We start from the raw sequence: 22,044 nt of genomic DNA, 5'->3' as shown, positions 1-22,044 counted from the left end.
CTGACCACAGAGAGACTTGAAGGTTATCTATAGTAGTGTTTCTCAAACTCTGTTCCTCCAGGTGTTTTCGACTTCAGCTTCCAGGAATCCTAGCCAGTTTATCAGTTGTTAGGAATTGTAGATTAAGTCCAAAACACCCGGAGGAGCAGAGTTTGAGGAACACCAATCTACAGAATTACATTGAAACATTTTAATTTAAGGAAGTTTATGAGAAGATTTTTTCTGTTTTCTCTTTCCTACTACCAACTGCATCTTCCACAAATGACTGGGCATATATTATGTCTTCCCAAGCACTGTGTGGTGGAACACATAGCGTAATATTACCTACTCTGAATAGAAGTAACAGAAGAAGGGTTTTCTGAACTATTTTATTAGTAAGCCTTTTAATTAGAGATGCTATAGAAATATGTTTAGAATACATACACATAAACCTTATGGTGTCTCAACTGAAATGCATCCCACCTGGCCATAGTTGTAAAAAAGTGTACACTCCTAGCAGAAAATGAACACTAGGAAGTCAGTGCATTTTTAATTAATCCAAAAGCCTCATGGAATCTAAACCAAGGTCAGTTCTTGTAAGCTGACAGCTGGTATTGACAAGGATTGGTTGGATATGAACCAAGTAAAGCTTGGTAGGAACAGTCTTGCCCAAGTATGTAGCTACGCAGCAATGGATTACAACATCACAAATAGCAGACAAATCTTCTTCCTCTACAAAATACTGCCACAGAAAATGCAGGCAACCTAGTCTGGGTTGCTCTCTCCATGTGACACCTATGGGTCCATCCAGACAGTACCTTTATCCCAGGAGCTTCCGCAGCAACCAGGAGGGTGGCCAGACATCTTTCCCTGTAAACACGGAAGCAATTGCTACAAAAGGCAAAAAACATGAGGTTTCCAGGTGCTGGAATATCGCAGTTTTGAGCTGTATATCCACATCTTCGCATGTCTGTATGTCCCTGTAGTCGGCAATCATGGGATTTTTAAATCTGGGTTTGTTCCTAGGTTTTAAATGTTTGTCCCTGATTGGTTAGTTTCTAAAAAGAAGTTGACACTTGAGTAGAATGTGAAAATTTTGTTTGTGTGGCAGAAACATCATGAAACATCTGGAGGGCACAGTTTCTAAGGCCAGGACAAAGAACAGAACTTTTGTAATGATTCGCTGCAGTGAGTCTCTGCATATCTGCATCTTAAGTTTTTTTTTAAAGAAAACTGTTGAAGTTTCCAATGGAAGCTCTATGGTGACCATCTTGTGAGCCTCTAAATTTCGCAATAAAGTATCAAGTCTAGACAATGGAGGCAGAAATCCCGGGACCATCAGGTCTGTATGTGGCCCTCTTCTGAAGTACAAGGATTTTTTGCTCCTGTTTAAATCCTGTGATTTAGTACTGTGTAGAAACGCCCTGAATGATCTAAAAGGCTTGGCCAATGTGTTGAATAAGTGTTTGGCTACCTGGAACATGTTCTAGAGCATACTAGCAACACATTTTAGAGCATACTTGGTAGAAGGAACTGTCAGGGAACAGTTCCCTAGAGGTAGAAACATTTGTTAGCCACACTGAGTCTCCTTCACGGTGAGAGAGGGTGGGGTATAAATGCAGTAAATAAATAAAAATTTCAAATTATAACCTTAGAAAGTGAGCATCTTCTAGCCTCAGTTCCTAGTAATAAAATGTAATACTTATCAGCCTTCCCTTATTGTGCTAATAATACAAGCTGAACACTTGTGTGTATAAATAGATACGATAAAGACTGAAGATTTAACAGTGCTACATAAATGCAAAAGTGATTTTGTAGCTGAGAAACAAGATAACCCTGCACAAATATAAAGAAAATAAAATAAAACTTCTGTGGAAGAAAAGCTACATTAACATTAGCCTATTATTTGAACACAGCGTCGACATATCTTTTCATCTATAAATTCCACACCCCCTTAGGGCTGAGACATTTATATGGACTCCCATTAACTTTTCACAACTGAGAAAATAATGGTGGGAATGAACATATGAATCTAAAAGATGCATCAGGCCGTAATGTATCCCCAACAAAGAGACAGCTTTGATAAACGAGGCAAGAAGACGGAGGATAAGACTGCCGTTCTAAATGGGAAACACAGTTATCTATTGCTCAAAGCAAGTCACTGACGTAGAGAAATTGAAAAGATGGTGCCTGTTCATTAAGCAATGCCAAAAGAAATTACACACAACAATCTGCTTATTCCATCCTCAGCATATTCACTTTAAACAACAGCAAAAAGTTGGAGGCTACAGTTATAATGCCACTCTTTTGCATCTACTGGAAACTTTTGGCACTATATGACTAGTGAAACATTTTCATCCAAGTTTAAAGCAATATTCCAGAGTGATAAACATGTGCTATACATATCAATAAATAGGCAACGTCCCCTAAGAAACCCAAGACAAGCCACGGAAGCAGACAAGACTAAACTAGGCAAGCACTAGGGCCCTGAGGATATTGGAACTTTGCAGATAATGCAGGTCTTGACTTGTCCCTTTTTGCATGAAAAGCACCAAAAAGGGACTTAAAGACAGATCCCAGGTTGCTGTCAGAATAGGAACAAAAATCCACCCAGATGCCACTTTGTCTCTTTGAAAAAAAAAATAACACCCATGTTTGTGTCCAGAACTCGATTATTATTACCTGCCTGGAAAGAACAACAATTGCAGCATTACCTTCAGTGCTTGCCCGGCAGTGCTTTACCCAGACAGCAAGTCCTGAAGGATTTAAAGACCCTGAGTTGTTGATGTTATTAATTGCAGAGCTATTTTTAAAAGGTTATAGAAATTACAAAGCAAGAGGAAGCCAGTGGGTTCTTACCAATGGTCAGTGCACATAAGGAAAAGCAGGAGTTGAGAACTCTGTCTGTGGGCAGACACAAGGGCAGGAGAGAGACCTTACGGGCAGCTTTCTCCCTCTTCAAACAACTCCAGCTCAGGGACCGAAACTCAGCCTGGCATTTCTTCAGCATCCTTCCATGGTCGGTGGGCCTTCATGATAGGAAGAGCAGCCTCTGCCTTTTCCCCATCTTCCTCAAAACATTCTCCTGGCAGAGGAAGGATGCTGCTTCTGAACTCTGAGGGAGACACCATCCCAAAGTTGCAGAAGCTCACAGTTTATGGTCTGCTGCCCAAGCTGGCAACCCAGAGAAAGTGGGTGCCTTCCCTCCTCCCTTCCCAGACATCAGCGCAAAACAGAAAACTGCCTTGTGCCGCGGGAAGTGAGGCATCTTTTCCCCTCAAGCCTCCAAACTGAAATTAAACCTCTGAGGAAGAAAGGGAAGGAAAAAGGAGAGCGAGAGAGAGATGGGTACCTTGAATTTCCAGTCTGCGAGAGCTTCTACAACAGCAGACGCATAATTGAATTGACCTATTGTAAAGTCCTTAACTATTAAATATGCTGTTCTGTTGTTGCCAAGCCCCACAAAGATGAAACTTGGCATCTCCTAAGAAGTTAAATCCCCAAAGGAAAGGAAAGATACAAAAGGAATGTGAGACAGCTAAACAGGAAAGGACCACAGAACTGATATTAAAGGCCAATTGTGGGGGCTTTATTTTTGCTAATCCCACTCGGGTGACAAGATAATGTTTTACTGGTTTCATGTGTGATACCCCAGTTTTGCAGCAGAATAAAAGAATAAAAGTTTATCTGGATTGGTGGGGCTGTTGAGGCTTAAAGAGGAAAAAGTGATTCTCACATTCTCTTTCTCTTGTTTTGAAGTTAATATCATTTCCAAAAAATGCATAGGATATCACAGTGGGGCCTTGGTGTTTGCTGGGAACTGGTTCCAGGACCCCTACAGATACCAATATTCAAGTCCAGTTATATACAAAGGTGTATGAAAATGGTGTCCCTTGTATAACAGGAATGTGGAATGACCTGCCAGAAGAGATCCAAAGTTGAATGAGCTATCAGAATTTAAGACACAGCTGAACACCCACATCTTCCAGCAGGTCCACCTAATCAGCTTTGAATCACGAGTTTTGAGTTTGCATTCTATTATCGCTGTCTTGTACCCTGAGTTTTGATATATGTATTTTGTTGTGTGTGTTTTGTGTTGAATACATTTTAAACTTGGTTAAGGGATTTAAATGGTGAATTTTAAATTAATACCATTGATGTTTAATTCTTTTTAGTTGTTTGTATATTTTTGGATTTTAAATTGTATTTGTAACGGTGTGAGTGTGGCCACCTATATGTAGAACTGTAAGTTGCAGGATTTAAACTGTTTTATCATGCCTGATTTTGCCTTTTTACCCTGTAAATATATAGTTGGATTGATTGCTTATTTATAGCTGTCAATCAGTGTTGTTTGAACCAGTTGAATTGCTCCTTCTGCTCAATTGTTTTGACCCCACCTCTTCCTAGAGAACAGGACAGTGTTTCCTTTTCCATTCTACCATCAAACTTTCTATCAGATGGATGTGAGAGACTTGGCTCTGAAGCCCTTGATTAAGTTACCTCAGCACTAATTCTGAGGTTCTTACCCTTGAGACTTATGCTTCATGTTCAAATCAACCTGGACGACGTTGAGAAGTCTCAAGTGCCTTCAAACCAGTTCTTTGGCACCAGAGGAAGGCTTTGTGCCTTCAAAATATAGGCCATTGGAATTGGGGTTGTGATTATTCTGATATTCACAGCCATTGAGAAAGAGGAACCTGGAAAAGCTTCTCAGCTGCAAAACTCCTTGGACCCAAGACAACCAGAGACTGTAATGTATATTTTCCTTTACCCCTTTGAAACTTCCAGATTATTGCCTTAAAGGGATAACTCTTTGCGAACAATTAAACTTATTTTGAGTTATCTACAGTGTTTTGGTCTTTGGGAGTTCCAGTTCCCTAAAGGAGGGCAAGAAACAATTCCCTGGGGGAAAGATGTCACGTCCATGCCTCTTTCACTAAGAGTTATAGCCCCCAGGCACGTCGGCACAGTATTCAAATGCTTTTAATATAATTTACTTTGAGTTTCCTTTGGGAAGAGAAAAGGTGGGGTATAAATAAACATCATAAACACTACCACCACCACTATCATCATCATTGATAAGTTTTGACTAGGAGAGGCAAGGTATTATTATTATTATTATTATTATTATTATTATTATTACAGTACAGCCTCACTTATCCAACATAAATGGGCCACGAGAATAAACGAATAAACGAATTGGATAAACAAAAATGATGGATAATAGGGATAAATGAAAATGATGGATAATAAGGAGGGATTAAGGAAAAGCCTATGAAATGCCAAATTACGTTATGATTTTACAAATTAAGCATAAAACATCATGTTTGACAACAAACTGACAATTCAATACATGGTAACATTATGTAGTAATTACTGTATTTAAAAATTTAGCACCAAAACAGAAAAGGCTTCTTTCTTTTTCAAACTATGGACATTATTCCACAGGTAAATATACACTTCACTTCCCTTACCTGTGGATCTTGGTGCATAGGATAATACAGAACATTAGATAAGCGAGACTGTGTTATTATTATTTGATACACAACAAGATTTGTACACAGCAAACAAGATCGCTGTACTTGCTATTGTATTGCTTCACATGGACACTTCCCAAGTATCTAGGATTAAGTGATGAATAAAATGTGCAGATCCAAGTAGGGTGGCCTTTTGCAGCTGACAGATGGTAATTTAGTCAGCACTGATTGTTTTTGAGTGCTGGCCAAGGTCTTTACGGATTATTATTATTATTATTATTACATGACAAAATCATAGTTTGCTTCTTGAATTTTTTTTGGAGGATCATATTCAAGTCCTGGATGATTGAATGCATATATACTCAGCCTTCCACATTTTCTGAAGCTGGGTCACCAGACATCCATGAAAGTAAAATAAAGAAATTCTTTTAAAAATAAAAACCTGAAATAACACCTCTCTAGGAATATCTAGATCCTCCAGCATGACCAGAGGAAGCTGACCACAGAGGCCCATTGGAAGACCTAGAGCTATTTAAAGAGAACATTTTAATCAATGGGTTGTTGTAGATTTTTTCGGGCAGTATGGCCATGTTCTAGAGGCATTCTCTTCTGATGTTTCACCTGCATCTATGGCAAGCATCCTCAGAGATAGTGAGGTCTGTTGGAACTTGGAAAAAGGGTTTATATATCTGTGGAATGACTAGGGTGTGACAAAGGACTCTTGTCTGCTGGAGCTAGGTGTGAATGTTTCAGCTGACCACCTTGATTAGCATTTGATGGCCTGGCAGTGCCTGGAGCAATCTTTTGTTGAGAGGTGATTCGATGTCCCAGATTGTTTTCCCTCTGTTGTTTTGCTGTTATAATTTTAGAGTTTTTTAATACTGGTAGCCAGATTTTGTTCATTTTCATGGTTTACTCCTTTCTGTTGAAATTGTCCACATGCTTGTGGATTTCAATGGCTTCTCTGTGTAGTCTGACATGGTGGTTGTTAGAATGGTCCAGCATTTCTGTGTTCTCAAATAATATGCTGTGTCCCTTTTTCCTAGTTCCAACAGACCTCACTACCTCTGAGGATGCTTGCCATAGATGCAGGCGAAACGTCAGGAGAGAATGCCTCTAGAACATGGCCATACAGCCCGAAAAAATCTACAACAACCCAGTGATTCCGGCCATGAAAGCCTTCGACAATACATTTTAATCAAATCCACAAAAGTCTAAACTGCAAATGTGTTTTTTTTCCCGTGTCAGAAGCGACTTTGAGAAACTGCAAGTTGTTTCTGATGTGAGAGAATTGCTTGTCTGCAAGGATCTTGCCCAGGGGATGCCCGAATGTTTTATCATCCTCTGGGAGGCTTCTCCCATGTCCCCACCGCATGGGAAGCTGGAGCTGACAGAGGGAGCTCATCTACGCTCTCCCTGAATTCGAACCTCCAACCTGTCGGCCTTCAATCCTGCCAGCAGAAGGGTTTGACCCATTGTACCACTGGGGGCTCCATTGCAAATGTGGTGGGACAACTGTATTTTGGTTCATGAAGTAAACTAAGCACATGATTGCCTGCCACAGATGCAGAACTCAATAATGTCCTTATGTTCATTAACGGTTTTATGAGATTATCTAAACGATGCCAGAACAGTCACATCATTGCTAGGAAACGGCATGAAATTCGCCCTGGGGCTCCTGTGATGTCTGAAGGATTGCAAGGCACTCCCAAGATGGAACAGGGAGTGTTTCGTTAAGGCTTCTCAGCATAGGAACAGTCTGCTAATCCCACCTCTGTTCCAGGGAGGCTGAAGACAGGTTGCTGCCTGAGGCTAGGATGGCTTCCTACCCATTGAGAGAAAAGGAGGAAATGCGCCAACATCAAAAGCAGACAAAATAGATCAACTGCATCTGCTGATTTGTATGGAAAGCTGCAAATTGAGAAATCATGGCTATAAATAGAAACACAATTATCTCTCACTTCAGTAGAGCTGAATATATGACAAGAAACCATTCACACCACACAGGTAGAGCAATCTGATACTACTTCAATTGCTGTGGTGCCATCCTAAAGGACTGTGGGATTTCTACCAGGGAAAATGCTTAAAAGTTTTGTACTGCAGGAAAACTGAAGTGTCTCCCCCTGAAGTAGAGCATTATTGCTCTCCACCAGACAGTTTGAAGTACCTCATCTCACTAATATGAGGAAAGAACCATTGCACCTCAACTGGCACCAAACTGTTATAATTATGCAGTATGCATTCATCTGAGATATCTGTGGATCTCTTTGTTTAAGATCTAACCATTACATGTTGTGGGCAACTATTACCCTTCTCCTGTTTTTACTTCTTTGACACTAAATTGACTCAGAATTGGACATCCATTCAAATTGGGCCCTATCCTGTATATGGTAGATATAGAACAGCATCCCCACTCTGCTGTGAAGTTGATTTGTCTTCATGGGCAGGAGAAATGGTGACACGTTTGCCTTCTGATGGTGCAGTGTATCAAATGTTATTTCATGCACAAAGTTATTAAAATATTGTATAAAATTACCTTCAGTGTATGCATATAAGGTGCATACGAAACACAAAATAAATTTCATATTTAGATTTGGGACTCATCTCAAAGATATCTCGTTATGAATTTATATATACAGTATATATAAATAAAGGTAAAGCTTTCCACTGACACTAAGTCTAGACATGTGTGACTCTAGGTGGTGGTGCTCATTTCCATTTCTAAGCTGAAGAGCTGACGTTGTCCATAGACACCTTCAAGGTCATGTGGTCAGCAGGACTGCATTGCACGCCATTACTTTCCCATAGATGTGGTACCTATTGATCTACTCAGTCTTGCACGTTTTCGAATTGCTAGTTTGGCAGAAGCTGAGCCTAACAGTGGGAGCTCATCCCACTCCCCAGATTTGAACCACCAACCTTTTGGTCAGTAAGTTCAGCAGCTCAGTGGTTTAACCTGCTGCGTCACCAGGGGGCCCTTATATTTAAATACAGGTACTGTATTCTGAAATCTCTGGGGCATGTTAACCCTGGAGAAGAGAAGGTTGAGAGGTGGTATGATACCCGTGTTTAAATATCTGAAAACTGAAGATGGAGTAGGCTTGTTTTCTGATGCTGTAGGGTTAAGAACACAGAGCATGGATTCAAACTATATACAAAGTGATTCCACCTAAATATTAGAAAGAACTTCCTAACAGTAAGAGCAGTTGAATATGCTACCTTGAAGTGTGGTGGAGTCTCCTTCTCTGGAGATTTTAAATCAAAGGCTGGGTGGCAATTTATCGGGAGTAGTCTGAGTGATTATGTATTCAAAGATACATAATCCTTGAAAGATACAAAATGGGGGACGCCTGGCTCGAGAGCAGTACGTGTGAAAAAGATCTTGGAGTCCTTGTGGACAACAAGTTAAACATGAGCCAACAATGTGATGTAGCAGCAAAAAAAGCCAATGGGATTTTGGCCTGCATCAATAGGAGCATAGTGTCTAGATCTAGGGAAGTAATGCTACCCCTCTATTCTGCTTTGGTTAGACCACACCTGGAATATTGTGTCCAATTCTGGGCACCACAATTCAAGAGAGATATTGACAAGCTGGAATGTGTCCAGAGGAGGGCGACTAAAATGATCAAAAGTCTGGAGAACAAGCCCTATGAGGAGCGGCTTAAGGAGCTGGGCATGTTTAGCCTGAAGAAGAGAAGGCTGAGAGGAGATATGATAGCCATGTATAAATATGTGAGAGGAAGCCACAGGGAGAAGGGAGCAAGCTTGTTTTCTGCTTCCTTGGAGACTAGGACACGGAACAATGGCTTCAAACTACAAGAAAGGTGATTCCATCTGAATACGAGGAAGAACTTCCTGACTGTGAGAGCCGTTCAGCAGTGGAACTCTCTGCCCCGGAGAGGGGTGGAGGCTCCTTCTTTGGAAGCTTTTAAACAGAGGCTGGATGGCCATCTGTCAGGGGTGATTTGAATGTAATATTCCTGCTTCTTGGCAGGGGGTTGGACTGGATGGCCCATGAGGTCTCTTCCAACTCTTTGATTCTATGATTCTGAGGCAGAATGGAGTTGAATTGTCCTTTGGGGGACAATTCCAACTCTTTGATTCTATTCTATTTCAATACAACCAGATAATTTACATTCTATGTTGTAATGTGGAGTTTTCACAGACTTCTTCTCCTTGCATCAAAAAGACATTTTTGCTTCTTGGGGAGGAATAGGTCCAGGGGCGGCTCAACCCATTACGCAAAGTAAGCATTTGCAGTATAGTTGATTTTGCCCAGGGGCGCTCTTGAGGCGCTCTTGGGGGAAAAATAGACCTTGACATATGCGAGTTGTAGTTACTGGGATGTATAGTTCACCTTCAATCAAAGAGCATTCTGAACTCCACCAATGATGGAATTGAACCAAATATGGCACACAGAACTCCCACGACGAACAGAAAATATATATCAGTGATTGGTTGGGGCGGGGGGGGGGGGGGCAAAATTACTGTTTGCTTACCGTTGAAAATTACCTAGGGCCACCTCTGAATAGGTCCAACAACAGTTGAAGGCTAAGATCCAACGAAAGCCAAATATCTCACCAGTGTACTAACATTAAACCACTGCTACTTGCTTTGTGCGCATAGTGAATGTCAAACTTTCATAATGGTTTCAGATGTAACTTTATTAAGTGTTGCTCAGTCTGCAAACCACGAGTTCCCATGTCATGCAACGACAGCACATAACAATGCTTTGGAGAAAAAGAAATACGCCTGGTATATATGTTTTGTGTATTTTTATCCATTTCCTTTTCTCTGTTCCTCCCCAAGGCTTGGCATATTCCCCACTCTCCAAGTGCAAATGCCCAAGTGAGACGGATGTGGAGAACACACAGATAACAAGGAAGCAGTTGCCCTGGCAACAGAAGTCCTATCAAAACATTCCGAGCATCTTCTGCCTACCGCTCACTGTCCTTTACACAGCAGCTGAAAGAAGAAACAGATGTTAAGTCTCAGCCCTGGGTTTTTTTTTTTTATAAAAAAGCTGAAATTCAAGAGCAAGAAACAGGGAGAGAGCGAGAGAGACCATATGTTTGGATCATAATTATTGCTTGCTTCATATACACCAAACACTGATCCTATTGGTCAGTAGGAATGGCCACTTAACTACCGACCTGAAGAGGTGATGTGAGGATAGTAAAAGACTTCGCTTTGAGAGAAAATTAACATCCTTTAACAATCATCAAAAGCCTGGGGAATGAGTTCTTAGAAATGTAGCAAGGAAATGCCTTCATTAACAAGCTTCAAAAACCATATTGTGGAAGAACATGTCACCATGGGCCAAAGGCAGCGTTGGCCATCAGTAACTTAGGATAATGTGGCAATACAACAGATGGGGCACATTACTATTAGGATGAAAAAGAATGCTAAGTCAATCTTGGGAAAAGCATATGATTAAGATTCAATAGAGCTGGCATCTTCTAAAGCTAATCTCATTCTAAGGACTCATAAATTTATTTATTTAGAGCTACAACAGGCATGGACAAACTTTGGCCCTTCAGGTGTTTGGACTTCAACTCCCACAATTCCTAACAGCTGGTAGGCTATTATGAATTGTGGGAGTTGTAGTCCAAGATACTCCACTTTGGCAGAAAAAATGAAATGCAAAGATACAGAATGGGTGACGCCTGGCTCGAGAGCAGTACGTGTGAAAAAGATCTTGGAGTCCTCGTGGACAACAAGTTAAACATGAGCCAACAATGTGATGTGGCGGCAAAAAAAGCCAATGGGATTTTGGCCTGCATCAAGAGGAGCATAGTGTCTAGATCTAAGGAAGTAATGCTACCCCTCTATTCTGCTTTGGTTAGACCACATCTGGAATATTGTGTCCAATTCTGGGTACCACAATTCAAGAGAGATATTGACAAGCTGGAATGTGTCCAGAGGAGGGCGACTAAAATGATCAAGGGTCTGGAGAACAAGCCCTATGAGGAGTGGCTTAGAGAACTGGGCATGTTTAGCCTGAAGAAGAGAAGGCTGAGAGGAGATATGATAGCCATGTATAAATATGTGAGAGGAAGCCACAGGGAGGAGGGAGCAAGCTTGTTTTCTGCTTCCTTGGAGACTAGGACGCGGAGCAATGGCTTCAAACTACAAGAGAGGAGATTCCATCTGAACATTAGGAAGAACTTCCTGACTGTGAGAGCCGTTCAGCAGTGGAACTCCCTGCCCCAGAGTGTGGTGGAGGCTCCTTCTTTGGAAACTTTTAAGCAGAGGCTGGATGGCCATTTGTCAGGGGTGATTTGAATGCAATATTCCTGCTTCTTGGCAGGGGGTTGGACTGGATGGCCCATGAGGTCTCTTCCAACTCTTTGATTCTATGATTCTATGATTCTATGAAAACACATGGAGGGCTGAAGTTTGCCCATGCCTGAGCTAGAACATGTCCACAGAAGGGCAACCAAAATTGTCAAGGGCCTGGAAACCATGCCTTATGTAGAGCGGCTTAGGTCTCTGGGGCATGTTCAGTCTGGAGAACAGAAGGTTGAGAGGTGGCATGATAGCTATGTTTAAATATTTGAAAACTGAAGATAGAGTAGGGTTATTTTCTGCTGCTGTAGGGTTTAGAACACAACATGGATTCAAACTATATATTTATTTATTTACAGCTTTTATATTCCGTCCTTCTCACCCCGCAGGGGATTCAGGACGGATTACAGTGTACACAAATATGGCAAACATTCAATGCCAATTTTTGACATACAAATACAGACACAGACAGAGGCTATTTAACTTTTTCTGGCCACCAGGGGAGCTGTCGCTTTCATCGTCCATCTGTGACGCTGATGAAGCATTTCCGCATTGCCCACATGCTTCCCTGCAGGAATGCTTTTGTTGGAGTCTTCTTTATGGCCTCATAAATCAGTTAATATAGCCTCCCCACACTTTAAGGTGGTACCTAATTTTCCTATTTGACAGATGCAACTGTCTTTCGGGTTGCAAAGGTCGACAACAGGCTACACACAATTGGTTGGAAACCCACTCCAACCCGGGCTGGCTTCGAACTCATGATCATTTGGTCAGAGTGATCTTAATGCAGCTGAGACTAAGCCATCTGCGCCACAATCCCGATTCTGCCTAAACATTAGAAAGAACTTCCTAACAGTAAGAGCAGTTGAATATGCTGCCTCGAAGTGTGGTGGAGTCTTCTTCTCTGGAGATTTTAAATCAAAGGCTGGGCGGCAATTTATCAGGAGTAGTCTGAGTGATTATGTATTCAAGGCAGAATAGAGTTGAACTGGATAGCCTTTGGGGGAATATTCCAACTCTGTGATTCTATTCTATTTCAATACAATCAGATAATTTACATTCCATGTTGTAATGTGGAGTTTTCACAGACCTTTTCTCCTTGCATCAAAAAGGCATTTTTGGTTCTTGGGGAGGAGTAGGTCCAACAACAGTTAAAGGCTAAGATCCAGTGAATGCCAAATATCCCACCAGTGTACTAACATTGGATCACTGCTACTTGCTTTGCGTGCCTAGTGAATGTCAAACTTGCATAATGCTTGCAACAAGGTCCCAGATACCTTGCTGGGTGAACAGCAAAATGATCAAATTGTTTATGCTTATGCACCATTGTGTGAATAGTCTGACATAATATAATGGAACTTTGCCGGGTTTTCTGTGAATCTATTCTTGAGCCTGCCAAGACTAGGCTGGGTGGAGGCTGAACCCTTCTGAAATGATCTGGCAAAACTCCACTACCAAGTTCAGCCCCCTGGGTAGTTATCAGGCACACATGAGCTCAATAATTCAGCATAAAGAAACATTAAGACAGCTGTTATTAGGTTCTTGTGGGTTTTTTTCGGGCTATAGGGCCATGTTCTAGAGGCATTTCTCTTGACGTTTCGCCTGCATCTATGGCAAGCATCCTCAGAGGTAGTGACTCAAAATACACTAAATATATACTGTATACTAAAATATTGTGTATGTGATAAACATATCACATAAATTAGAAAATCACACTCTAAATTATATTAGAATACCCATACAGGAAGGACATAAATATGGAACTTGGAGGGGTTAAACATGCTGGTAGGAATCAGAAAACAAAATGAAAATAAAACTTTCAGATTTTCACAGCAGAGTTCAGTCAAAGGTTTTACACTCCCCACCCACATTTCTTCATCATCCTATTTCCACAATGTCCCCCCCCCCCCCCAGCAGCATTGACATTGACAAAATTGTGTATGGGGGTGGAGCAAAATAGACTTTCAGTGTCAAGTTACAGCAGCATGTCAGCAGCACACATTGAAATAAACAAGAATCTAGGAAAGACTGGGATTCTAGTCTAACTGATCCTACTGTAACCATCTATGACTGTCTACTACAGGCAAGGTAAACGGCAGCTGTCTTAGATAAGCCTGCCTCACAAACTACCCCAAATTACATTTTGAAGAATCACAGATCTATAGTTTAAACTCTTGTTTACTTATTCAAGTTTTCCCTGACCTGATTATTTAATTTCACATGCGCATGAAATAAAAAAAAAATCTGAAACATATTGAACTGTTTTTCATTTTTGTGATGTGAGAACCTGTTTATGTCCCATGTCTTTTCTGCCTCTGGTGTCAAAGATGTAATGCACAAGATAACATCTAACTTACTAACTGAGGTATACCAGTATCTTGATAGTGGTGAGGCTGGAGTTCCTACAGTACAATGCTCCAAACTCTGATTTTCCAGATGTTTTGAACTTTGGCTCCCAGAATCCTTGATAATTGGCCGAGGCAGTGGAGGCTTCTGGGAGTTAAAGTCGAAAGCATGGAAGATAAGAATTTGGAATTTCCTTTTGCAGCAGAACTGAGGTGCTTAATATACCAGAATGAAGACAGTGACAATGTTTTGAAGCAACTAGGAGCGAGAACAAATAGCACACATAAGGTATTAAGTCTTCTTAAGGGCCAGCTTTAAAACTGCATATTCAGCACTTGCAGGTGTTTCTTAAAAAGGTCAATAATCATGGCCAAAATTGCAGGAGGAAATGAAAAGGGCTCTTCAGATTGCGTCAAATGTCATCTGAGGAATGGGTTAAATTTGGACTGTGCAGAAGCAGAGACTGCAGAATTGAACAGTGCATGGGATGGCAATGGCATAGTTGTTAAGTGAGCACAGATTGGCTTATCCTCTTGAACGATATTCTGGGGACACCTTGTGCAGAAACAAATGAAATTGCTTTTTTTATCAGTACTTGACCAGAGCTTTAGGCATTTCGATTAATCTATTCCCTCCCCACACATAAGGGAACCAAGTCAAAACTATAACCAGAATTTTGGGTGGAAGCCAACTTTTAGAGTAAGCAATGATAATGCTACAGGATGATACACTTTTGCTGAAACAAGGCAATATCGGGAGAATCTAAAACTCATTGAAGAGACCTTGCTTTAGAGTTTGATGGAGTGTCAGCAAAAGGCTCAAAGATATAGCAGAGGATACAAGCAATGGAAAGGCCTGTGGGGATAATGCAGTGGAATGATCTGGTACCAAATCTAAGAATGCATGAAAGCAGCACTAAATAGAAAAACCCTCCCTACCATCTTTGTAGAACTTGAAGGACCTTTTATGTTGTTGAAACATCTCCAGATGTACACTGACTCCATGTGGGAAGTCACTTGGAGGTGAGTCCAAAATTTCATGCATCTCATCACTCTCCAGATTCAATACTTTCCATCCAGCTAGACTTGAGAAATATCCCATCTGAAATCCCTGGAGAGGTGTCAAACACTGCACCAAGCCATGTAGACAATACATGGTTTGGCATGTATTGGCCAGTGGTCTGCGTTGTATAAGGCAGCTTCTGATAGTCATGAGACACTGTTGTGTGTGATGTTAACTTCACATGCATGTTGCTCTACATTCAAATAACTTAAGATAGTGTATACAGAGATGATGTCATTGTATGATTTTAAGAATATTTTATTACATTGGAAAAAATAAGATATTTCATATTGGAAGTTGACCCCTACAAAGAGAAAATGGGGATTATGATTGCTGTCTCCAGTACCATCTTCAACATAGATCACAGAATCATAGAGATGGAAGAGATCCCAAAAGCCAGGCATGTAGCCGGAGGGGGGGGGGGGCTTGGGGGGCTTCAGCCCCCCCCCCGAAATTCTGATGGTGGTCCGTGAGAAGGCCTTACTGGTACATTATTTAAACTGTTATGTTTATTCATATCATAATCTGATCACCATGCCCAATATATTCCATATGCATGGGTGTATTGGGGTAACGATACAAAAGGTTTGCTAGGGTAGACCCTCTTTCACTCAGACTCAGCCCCCCCTCGAACCAAACTCAGCCCCCCCGAAACAAACTCAGCCCCCCCCCCCGAAACAAAATCCTGGCTACAGGCTGCCAAAAGCCATCCAGTCCAACCCCCTCTCATGCAGGAATACACAATCGCAGGTTTAATACAAGGTCAGCACAGAATTTCTGCTCAGCCGTATACTGATAATTGCCAATGCATGTTCAGGGGCTCTCTCAGAGCACAGAGGATGTCTATGGTCCTCCATATAGCCATCCTTTCGAATGGCTAATGGTTTGGGAGGATGACATAAAACCTGGTTATCATACAACCTAGAGATAGAAGAGACCGCAAGGACCATCTACTCCAGTGTTTCCTAACCTATGTTCCATGGACTACCGGTAGTCTACAAGAACTAAAATATGATCCATAGTCTCACCATTACTTCACTGTTGCAATGAGAGCAACTGGTCTCGCAAAACCCTCTTACAGTGCTGAGATGTATTGAATTTGTTTTTCTGGGGTGAACAGATGGCGAACTCTGGATGGCATATATTCTGTATCGGAAACTACAGCTGATGTGGTCTATCTAGTGCAATGTGGTCTATCTAGTGCAAACATGTAATGTTTGCTCTGTTTTCCCGTGTTGCCACCACAGAGTCTCACAGGCAACCACCAGAAGAGCCTTACATCATGTGATGGCCTCCATGGGACTCTGTTTTGGCAGCACAGAGAAATGGAGAGAAGACTGCTTGAGATTAAATCCATAGTCTCTAGAGCAGCAGAAAATAAGCTTGATCCCCTCCACAATATTACATCTTTTCAAATGTGTAAACATGACTATTGTGTCCCCTTTCAACCTTCTCCAAGCCTAACATGCCCAGCTCCCTAGGCTGCTCCTCATAGTGTTTGGCTTCCAGACATTTTACCATTTTGGCCACTCGCCTTTGGAAGCCAAAACCTGGAATTTGGGCTTATCCATTAATTCTCTGAGTTTAAGATTGAGTTATAGACTTTTTGCCCAAGAATTCATGGTCTGTACCCATTTTTACCTCCTCCTTATTCTTAAATCTTCAAACTGATATTTCAATCAATTTGCCACTACCTTTGGGAATATGTTTCTATCCAAGTTTTCCCTTGAGCTTTAAAGCAATCTCCATGACAGTTCATTTTCTGGCTGTGCTATGATGACGATAACAATCATACTACCCATGGCAGAATAGTTTCTTTACCTGAGCTTCCAGTCAAATGCAACAAACTACTGGTGCAAAGGTCAATCTACTTAAATAACGGCAATGACACCCAGCTACTTAGGTCCACTTCCGCCAGCCCAGCTGATGTGAGAAAAGCAACTCAACAGCACAGAGAGAGTGGTTCATATGCCTTGATTAATGGCTTTCAGTGCTTGCACCTGCACAGCGGGAAAATGTGAGATGCATTTAAAAAGAATCCACATCATCTTAAAGGGCACAATTATAATGGTAGATCTGAGAAAAAAAAAAGAAAAACAAAGGAGGTTGAGAGATGGGTGGCATTCTATTGGGAACAACAAGGGAAGAGGTAGCATAATGGATTGGAATGACTCTGGACCAGGATGACTATGTACACATTGCCAAAAAGAGGAGACAAAACAAGAGACCGATTTGCGCAAACTTAGGCTAAAACTTTATGCTAATTTCCTTTTGAACCTTCATGTGCTTTAGTAAGAGTTGTCGTCAGTACCCAGTTACCATGATTCTTTAAATCACGCGTTTTTATCTACACGTAATACAAGTATGTGCTCTTGTTTTCATCACTACTTTTTTTTATAGCCACTGATATTGTTCAAAAATTTGTGGGGCATTTTAGATACAATATTGTTGTCTGGTTTGCTCTGAGAGGATGTCCACATGAGTGACACCATGTCCACCATACCAGGTGACACCAAACGTAGTGATGCTGCTTACTGTTGGATCCATCTATTACTGTTGCTATCCAACATGAAATGCTGTCTGCATTGCGGCTTTTTGTATCTCAATTCCCAGAAAATATAGAGTTTGTTTCAGAGTCTGGTGAGATCAATCATTTGCCAGGAGCCCAAGAAAAGCAAGGAGCCAATAGCATTATAACTCTCACTTTCTGATCATAAGAATGATCAGAAGTGGCCGAAAAGAAAAATCGGTTTGGAAGCACCATATCTGCCTCATTAATGGAGGGGGACTTGATCAAGATCTGTCTGGTTTAACAGGGCCTTATTAGTTATTTGCATCCTGGTTGAAAGAAAAGAATCAGGGTTGAAGACACTTAGTCCAGCGATGGCTTCCTGCATTCTGGGCTCTTTGTGCACCAAATTTGGAAAGCCCTATGGAATTTGCCAAGCAGTCTCCCGTCCTCCTGTTTCTAGGGAAAGGAACACCATAACTTTTAGGGCTAAGAACTTGATTTGCATGCAAAAGGTCCTAGTGTTTTCAGATACAACAATCAGGACTCAGATACTGGACCCAGGTCAAATAATCTGGGGTGGAAGAAGACAACTTACTATAGTCCATTTTGAGTGAAAAAAAATGCATCCTTGGTTTTTATTAATCATGTCTTCTAGTATCCTTTCCTCATTTTTCTTTCTTTTTTAGTGTGGTGCTAATATTTAACCTGAGGGAGAAATATAAGTAACTAAAAAAACTTACTTGCTATAGTCAGGCAGACCTAATAAAAGTATTTGTGATTACTGCGGCCGCTTTGGTTATTTTCCTAATAGGCTGATACAGTTTTAAAGCTTATTTAGAAACTGGATTCTGAGAGTAAAAATATTGCAATAAGTCTGATGCCATATAGTTTTGCAAGAAATGAGAAGGAAAATAATTTCTGGGTAGAAGTAGCATTATCTCCCATCCAGTGCTTTCTTAGTACATCCACTCACACATCATCACATGATTCCCTATCAATGCAGAATTCATCAGAATCTTGCCCTCTCTTCTACATTCATCATCTGAAACAAGCTTTCTAGACTCTCCAAGGAACCAGGAAGCTCAAATGGGTTGGAAAAGTTGTGTTTTGTACCTCAAATGTTCTAGCATTAGCAAAGGCTTACAGGATGACAGCACTGGACTTCAAAGGTGTGCTAAGTCTGGAATTTCTCTCTCTTTTATCTTTAAAATTCTTAGAGAGTGAAAGTTTTTGAAGAACCATTTCTCAAACCACATAGGGACACTTAGTCACCAAATGCTTCTTCAAACGGAAAGGTCTCTACTTGTCATCAAAATAAGGGACTGCCAAGGTCTAAATGCCTTGAAATCAGGGGTCATGATAAGTTTGTATACCTGAATGCTCATCACTCAGTGACAACAATTTTTGTATAATGGCTTGTTTGTATAATGGCATAATTTTAAAATTGTGTTTAATGTTTAATTTTTTAAAATTTTGTTTTAATATACATGTCTATTTTCTATTCTCTGTTGACGCCATCAAATTGCTGCTGATTGTAAGGCCTCTCTGAATCCCCTACGGGGTTGAGAAGGGTGGGATATAAATATAGTAAATAATAAATAAATAAATAAATATACGAATAAATAACTATGTGTGCGAAATGATGAAACACTGTTGACAGAATTTTTGTCACTGGACCTCAATCTAAAGATTTCCAGTGAATGCAGGGACAGTATCAGCTAGATGTTTTTGGATCCTTCCTTCCCATTTCACATGACTCCTCCAAGAGAAGCTCTCATTTGCAAACCTCACATGGCTTGAACCCAGATCTTCTTGGTTGACTCAACACTCTACTCACTCCATTACTGTGCACATGATATGAACCTACTAGAATCTGGAGATATTTCTAGAATAGTATCTCATCACAAATGAGACTATCACATAAGAACAAGTTCTATCATATGTAGACAAGGAATCAACATACTTCCTTATTGCACTTAAGCTTTACATAAACCTCAGGTTAGATGTCAGAATATATGACATATTAAAGCACTCTTGACCACATGCAACATAATATTTCTTCATCGTGGCATAGTCTGAACCAAATGTAATACATGAATGGATGAACTTCCAAGAACAAAGACATAGTAAAAATACCTCTCAGGTTCAGGTTTAATGGAACTGCCATGTTTCCATGCCCAACACCATAAACATTTACACTTCTCAATGACCTGCCTAGAATTCACTCGTTTCTCCTCTGCCTTTCACAATTTTGTCATCAGTGCTTCCCAATTTCCTTAGAAGAGTAAATAGTGTTAGAATCAGCCAAACAGGAACATCATCATCCCGATTTTGTCACCTGTCGTCTCAACATCCAATGGCACCACTGTATGCAATGCCTATTGTTCCACTGAAGATCAGCATTTTAGAAAAGGACTCTTAGAAGCTTCTTAGAAGTTTCTGTGCAGGCCATTTTTACACATGAGCCATCTGTCACTTTTTGCATGACCTTTCCCACGTTTGAAATTTCAGCACTAAGCCTTCATTTGACTAGAATTTACAAACAAGATGATGATAATGATGATGGTGATGATGTTGATGTTTTCTTTCTCTGAGACACACTGCAGATTGAGAAGTGTTCTTTATGCCCTTTGTGAAAAATATGTTCCCAGCAGTGTGCAGTGCTCTCCATGGTCCTGAATTATGATGTCTGGTTTTAGGGATAGATGTTTAAAAGAGGGCAGAAAGCAGAGAGAAAGAAAAAGATGGAGATGGTGGGAAGAAAATAGAGAGTGAGCAGGAGAGAGAGAGAGATTTACCAGTGTTTTGGAGGGTCAGGCAAGTTGAGTCTTCTTGGTGATGTCCCCCATTCGTTGGATGCGGCTTGCATTGGTGTGACATATTCTGGCATCAGAGCAAGGCTGGGAATGGGATTCTTCCAGAACCCATTGAAATAAAACTTGTGATACTCTGGAAAGGGTGTTCACAAATGGGCACGCTCTCTCTGCTACTGTATGTCCTGCCTTTCGAATGAGTGAACCTGGATCCACGTGTCAGTTGTTGGTAAGGCAGTGCAGCATGCAGCAACCACACAGCGCATGGGGAGCTTGCCTCTTGATTGGCTTTCAGAAGCTTTCCCACTTTGGGCCAGTTGCCAAGCAAAACCTTCCAAAGCCAGTTTAATCCCTTGATTTGCAAGAGGTTAATATGCCATTTATTAGTTAGATCGCTGCTGTTGGAAGGCAAAGCAGAGACGTCAATGATGTTCCTTCTCAAGGACCCAAGGACTCATTTGGGTGGCAAGTTAAGAAAGTTTTCATGTCCACTAAAGTGGCATGAAAGTTTGCAAAGAATGAAAATACAGGGAGAAGAAGTTCTATCCCCAAACGGAAGGTGTATTAAAAGTACCTACCGCTTGTTTCTTATAAAACAGTCAGATATCATCATACATTTAATAGGCAAGTATTCAAAGAACAGAACTTTAATGGAATCAGTAAATTAGACAAAAGATGCTGGGTCCTGCCACTGAAGCGAATGTGCTTTGAAATGTGTAAGCAATAAAACTACTTCATTAGGTGCCTATAATGCTGACAAAGACGGAGATAGAACTGGGCCACAATGAAGTAATAACTGTATTTGCAAAGTGACTTATTCCTTCTCACTTGTATATTAGCTTATATCAATTTATTTAAAAAAATGAAAAACATCTTTATAGAAATCTCTTAAATCTACCTTGCTGTATGCAGCAGGGATGGAGATAGCAATGACTTGGAAGAGCTTAGAAGTCTTGTCCATTCATCACTTGTTAGATGGAGTGTGGAACCTCACATTATTAGAGAAACTGACCCTGAAACTCTGAAACTCCACTTTCCAGAAGCAAAATATTTGAAGACAATTTTGAAGTTCCATGTGATTCATTTATAACATATACGGCACATGCAAATCTTAGATTTGGCTCTCTGTGGGATAACAAGTATTTTGGAAGCTATCGTAATGAAAACATTTTGATCAGCATGCTTTGAATATTGTTTATGGTCCATTGTTGTTGTATGAATTTGATAGTAAATGATTACAATTCAAATCATAGAATGTTGTTTGGATAGATAATTTACTGTTCTGCCATGTAAACTCTCAATACAAATATGTTTAAGCAAACAAGTGAAGTAATATTTCTCATTTTAGATATTTATTCATTGTGCAACTTGTTTTCTTGAGCGTAGTACCTATACTTCAATTGTTATCAACTCTTGCTGCACAACCTGGTCCAAGTCTGTGGTTTCCTGAACTTCAGACTGCCCTAACTTTCATCACTTTTAGATTGTTGTAAACTTGGCACAGGATACAAGAAATGCTGAGATTTCCAAGACTCTCACTCACTCAATGTAAGCTAGAGGGCTAATG

At 40.7% G+C, this 22,044-nt stretch overlaps 1 protein-coding gene across 6 annotated transcripts in view; it reads right to left on the bottom strand.

Annotated features, from left to right (window-relative positions):
* LOC132770495 (calcium-activated potassium channel subunit beta-2) overlaps positions 1-22,044 on the bottom strand; it is a 308,897-nt gene that overhangs the window by 144,223 nt on the left and 142,630 nt on the right. For 3 of the 6 annotated variants that reach the window (XM_067466052.1, XM_067466053.1, XM_060767481.2), the window contains exon 1: positions 2,839-3,249. The exons of 2 other annotated variants lie outside the window; for them this stretch is intronic. In XM_067466052.1, the coding sequence (XP_067322153.1) occupies positions 2,839-2,855 (17 nt within the window). In that variant the 5' untranslated portion in view covers positions 2,856-3,249. Of the gene's footprint in view, positions 1-2,838; positions 3,250-22,044 lie in introns of those variants that run through there. One more of the 6 variants, XM_060767482.2, reaches the window with a different exon arrangement.

Source organism: Anolis sagrei, chromosome 3 (genome assembly GCF_037176765.1).
Source record: "Anolis sagrei isolate rAnoSag1 chromosome 3, rAnoSag1.mat, whole genome shotgun sequence".
Lineage (NCBI taxonomy): Eukaryota > Metazoa > Chordata > Lepidosauria > Squamata > Dactyloidae > Anolis > Anolis sagrei.
This window is presented reverse-complemented; position numbering and strand designations above follow the sequence as displayed.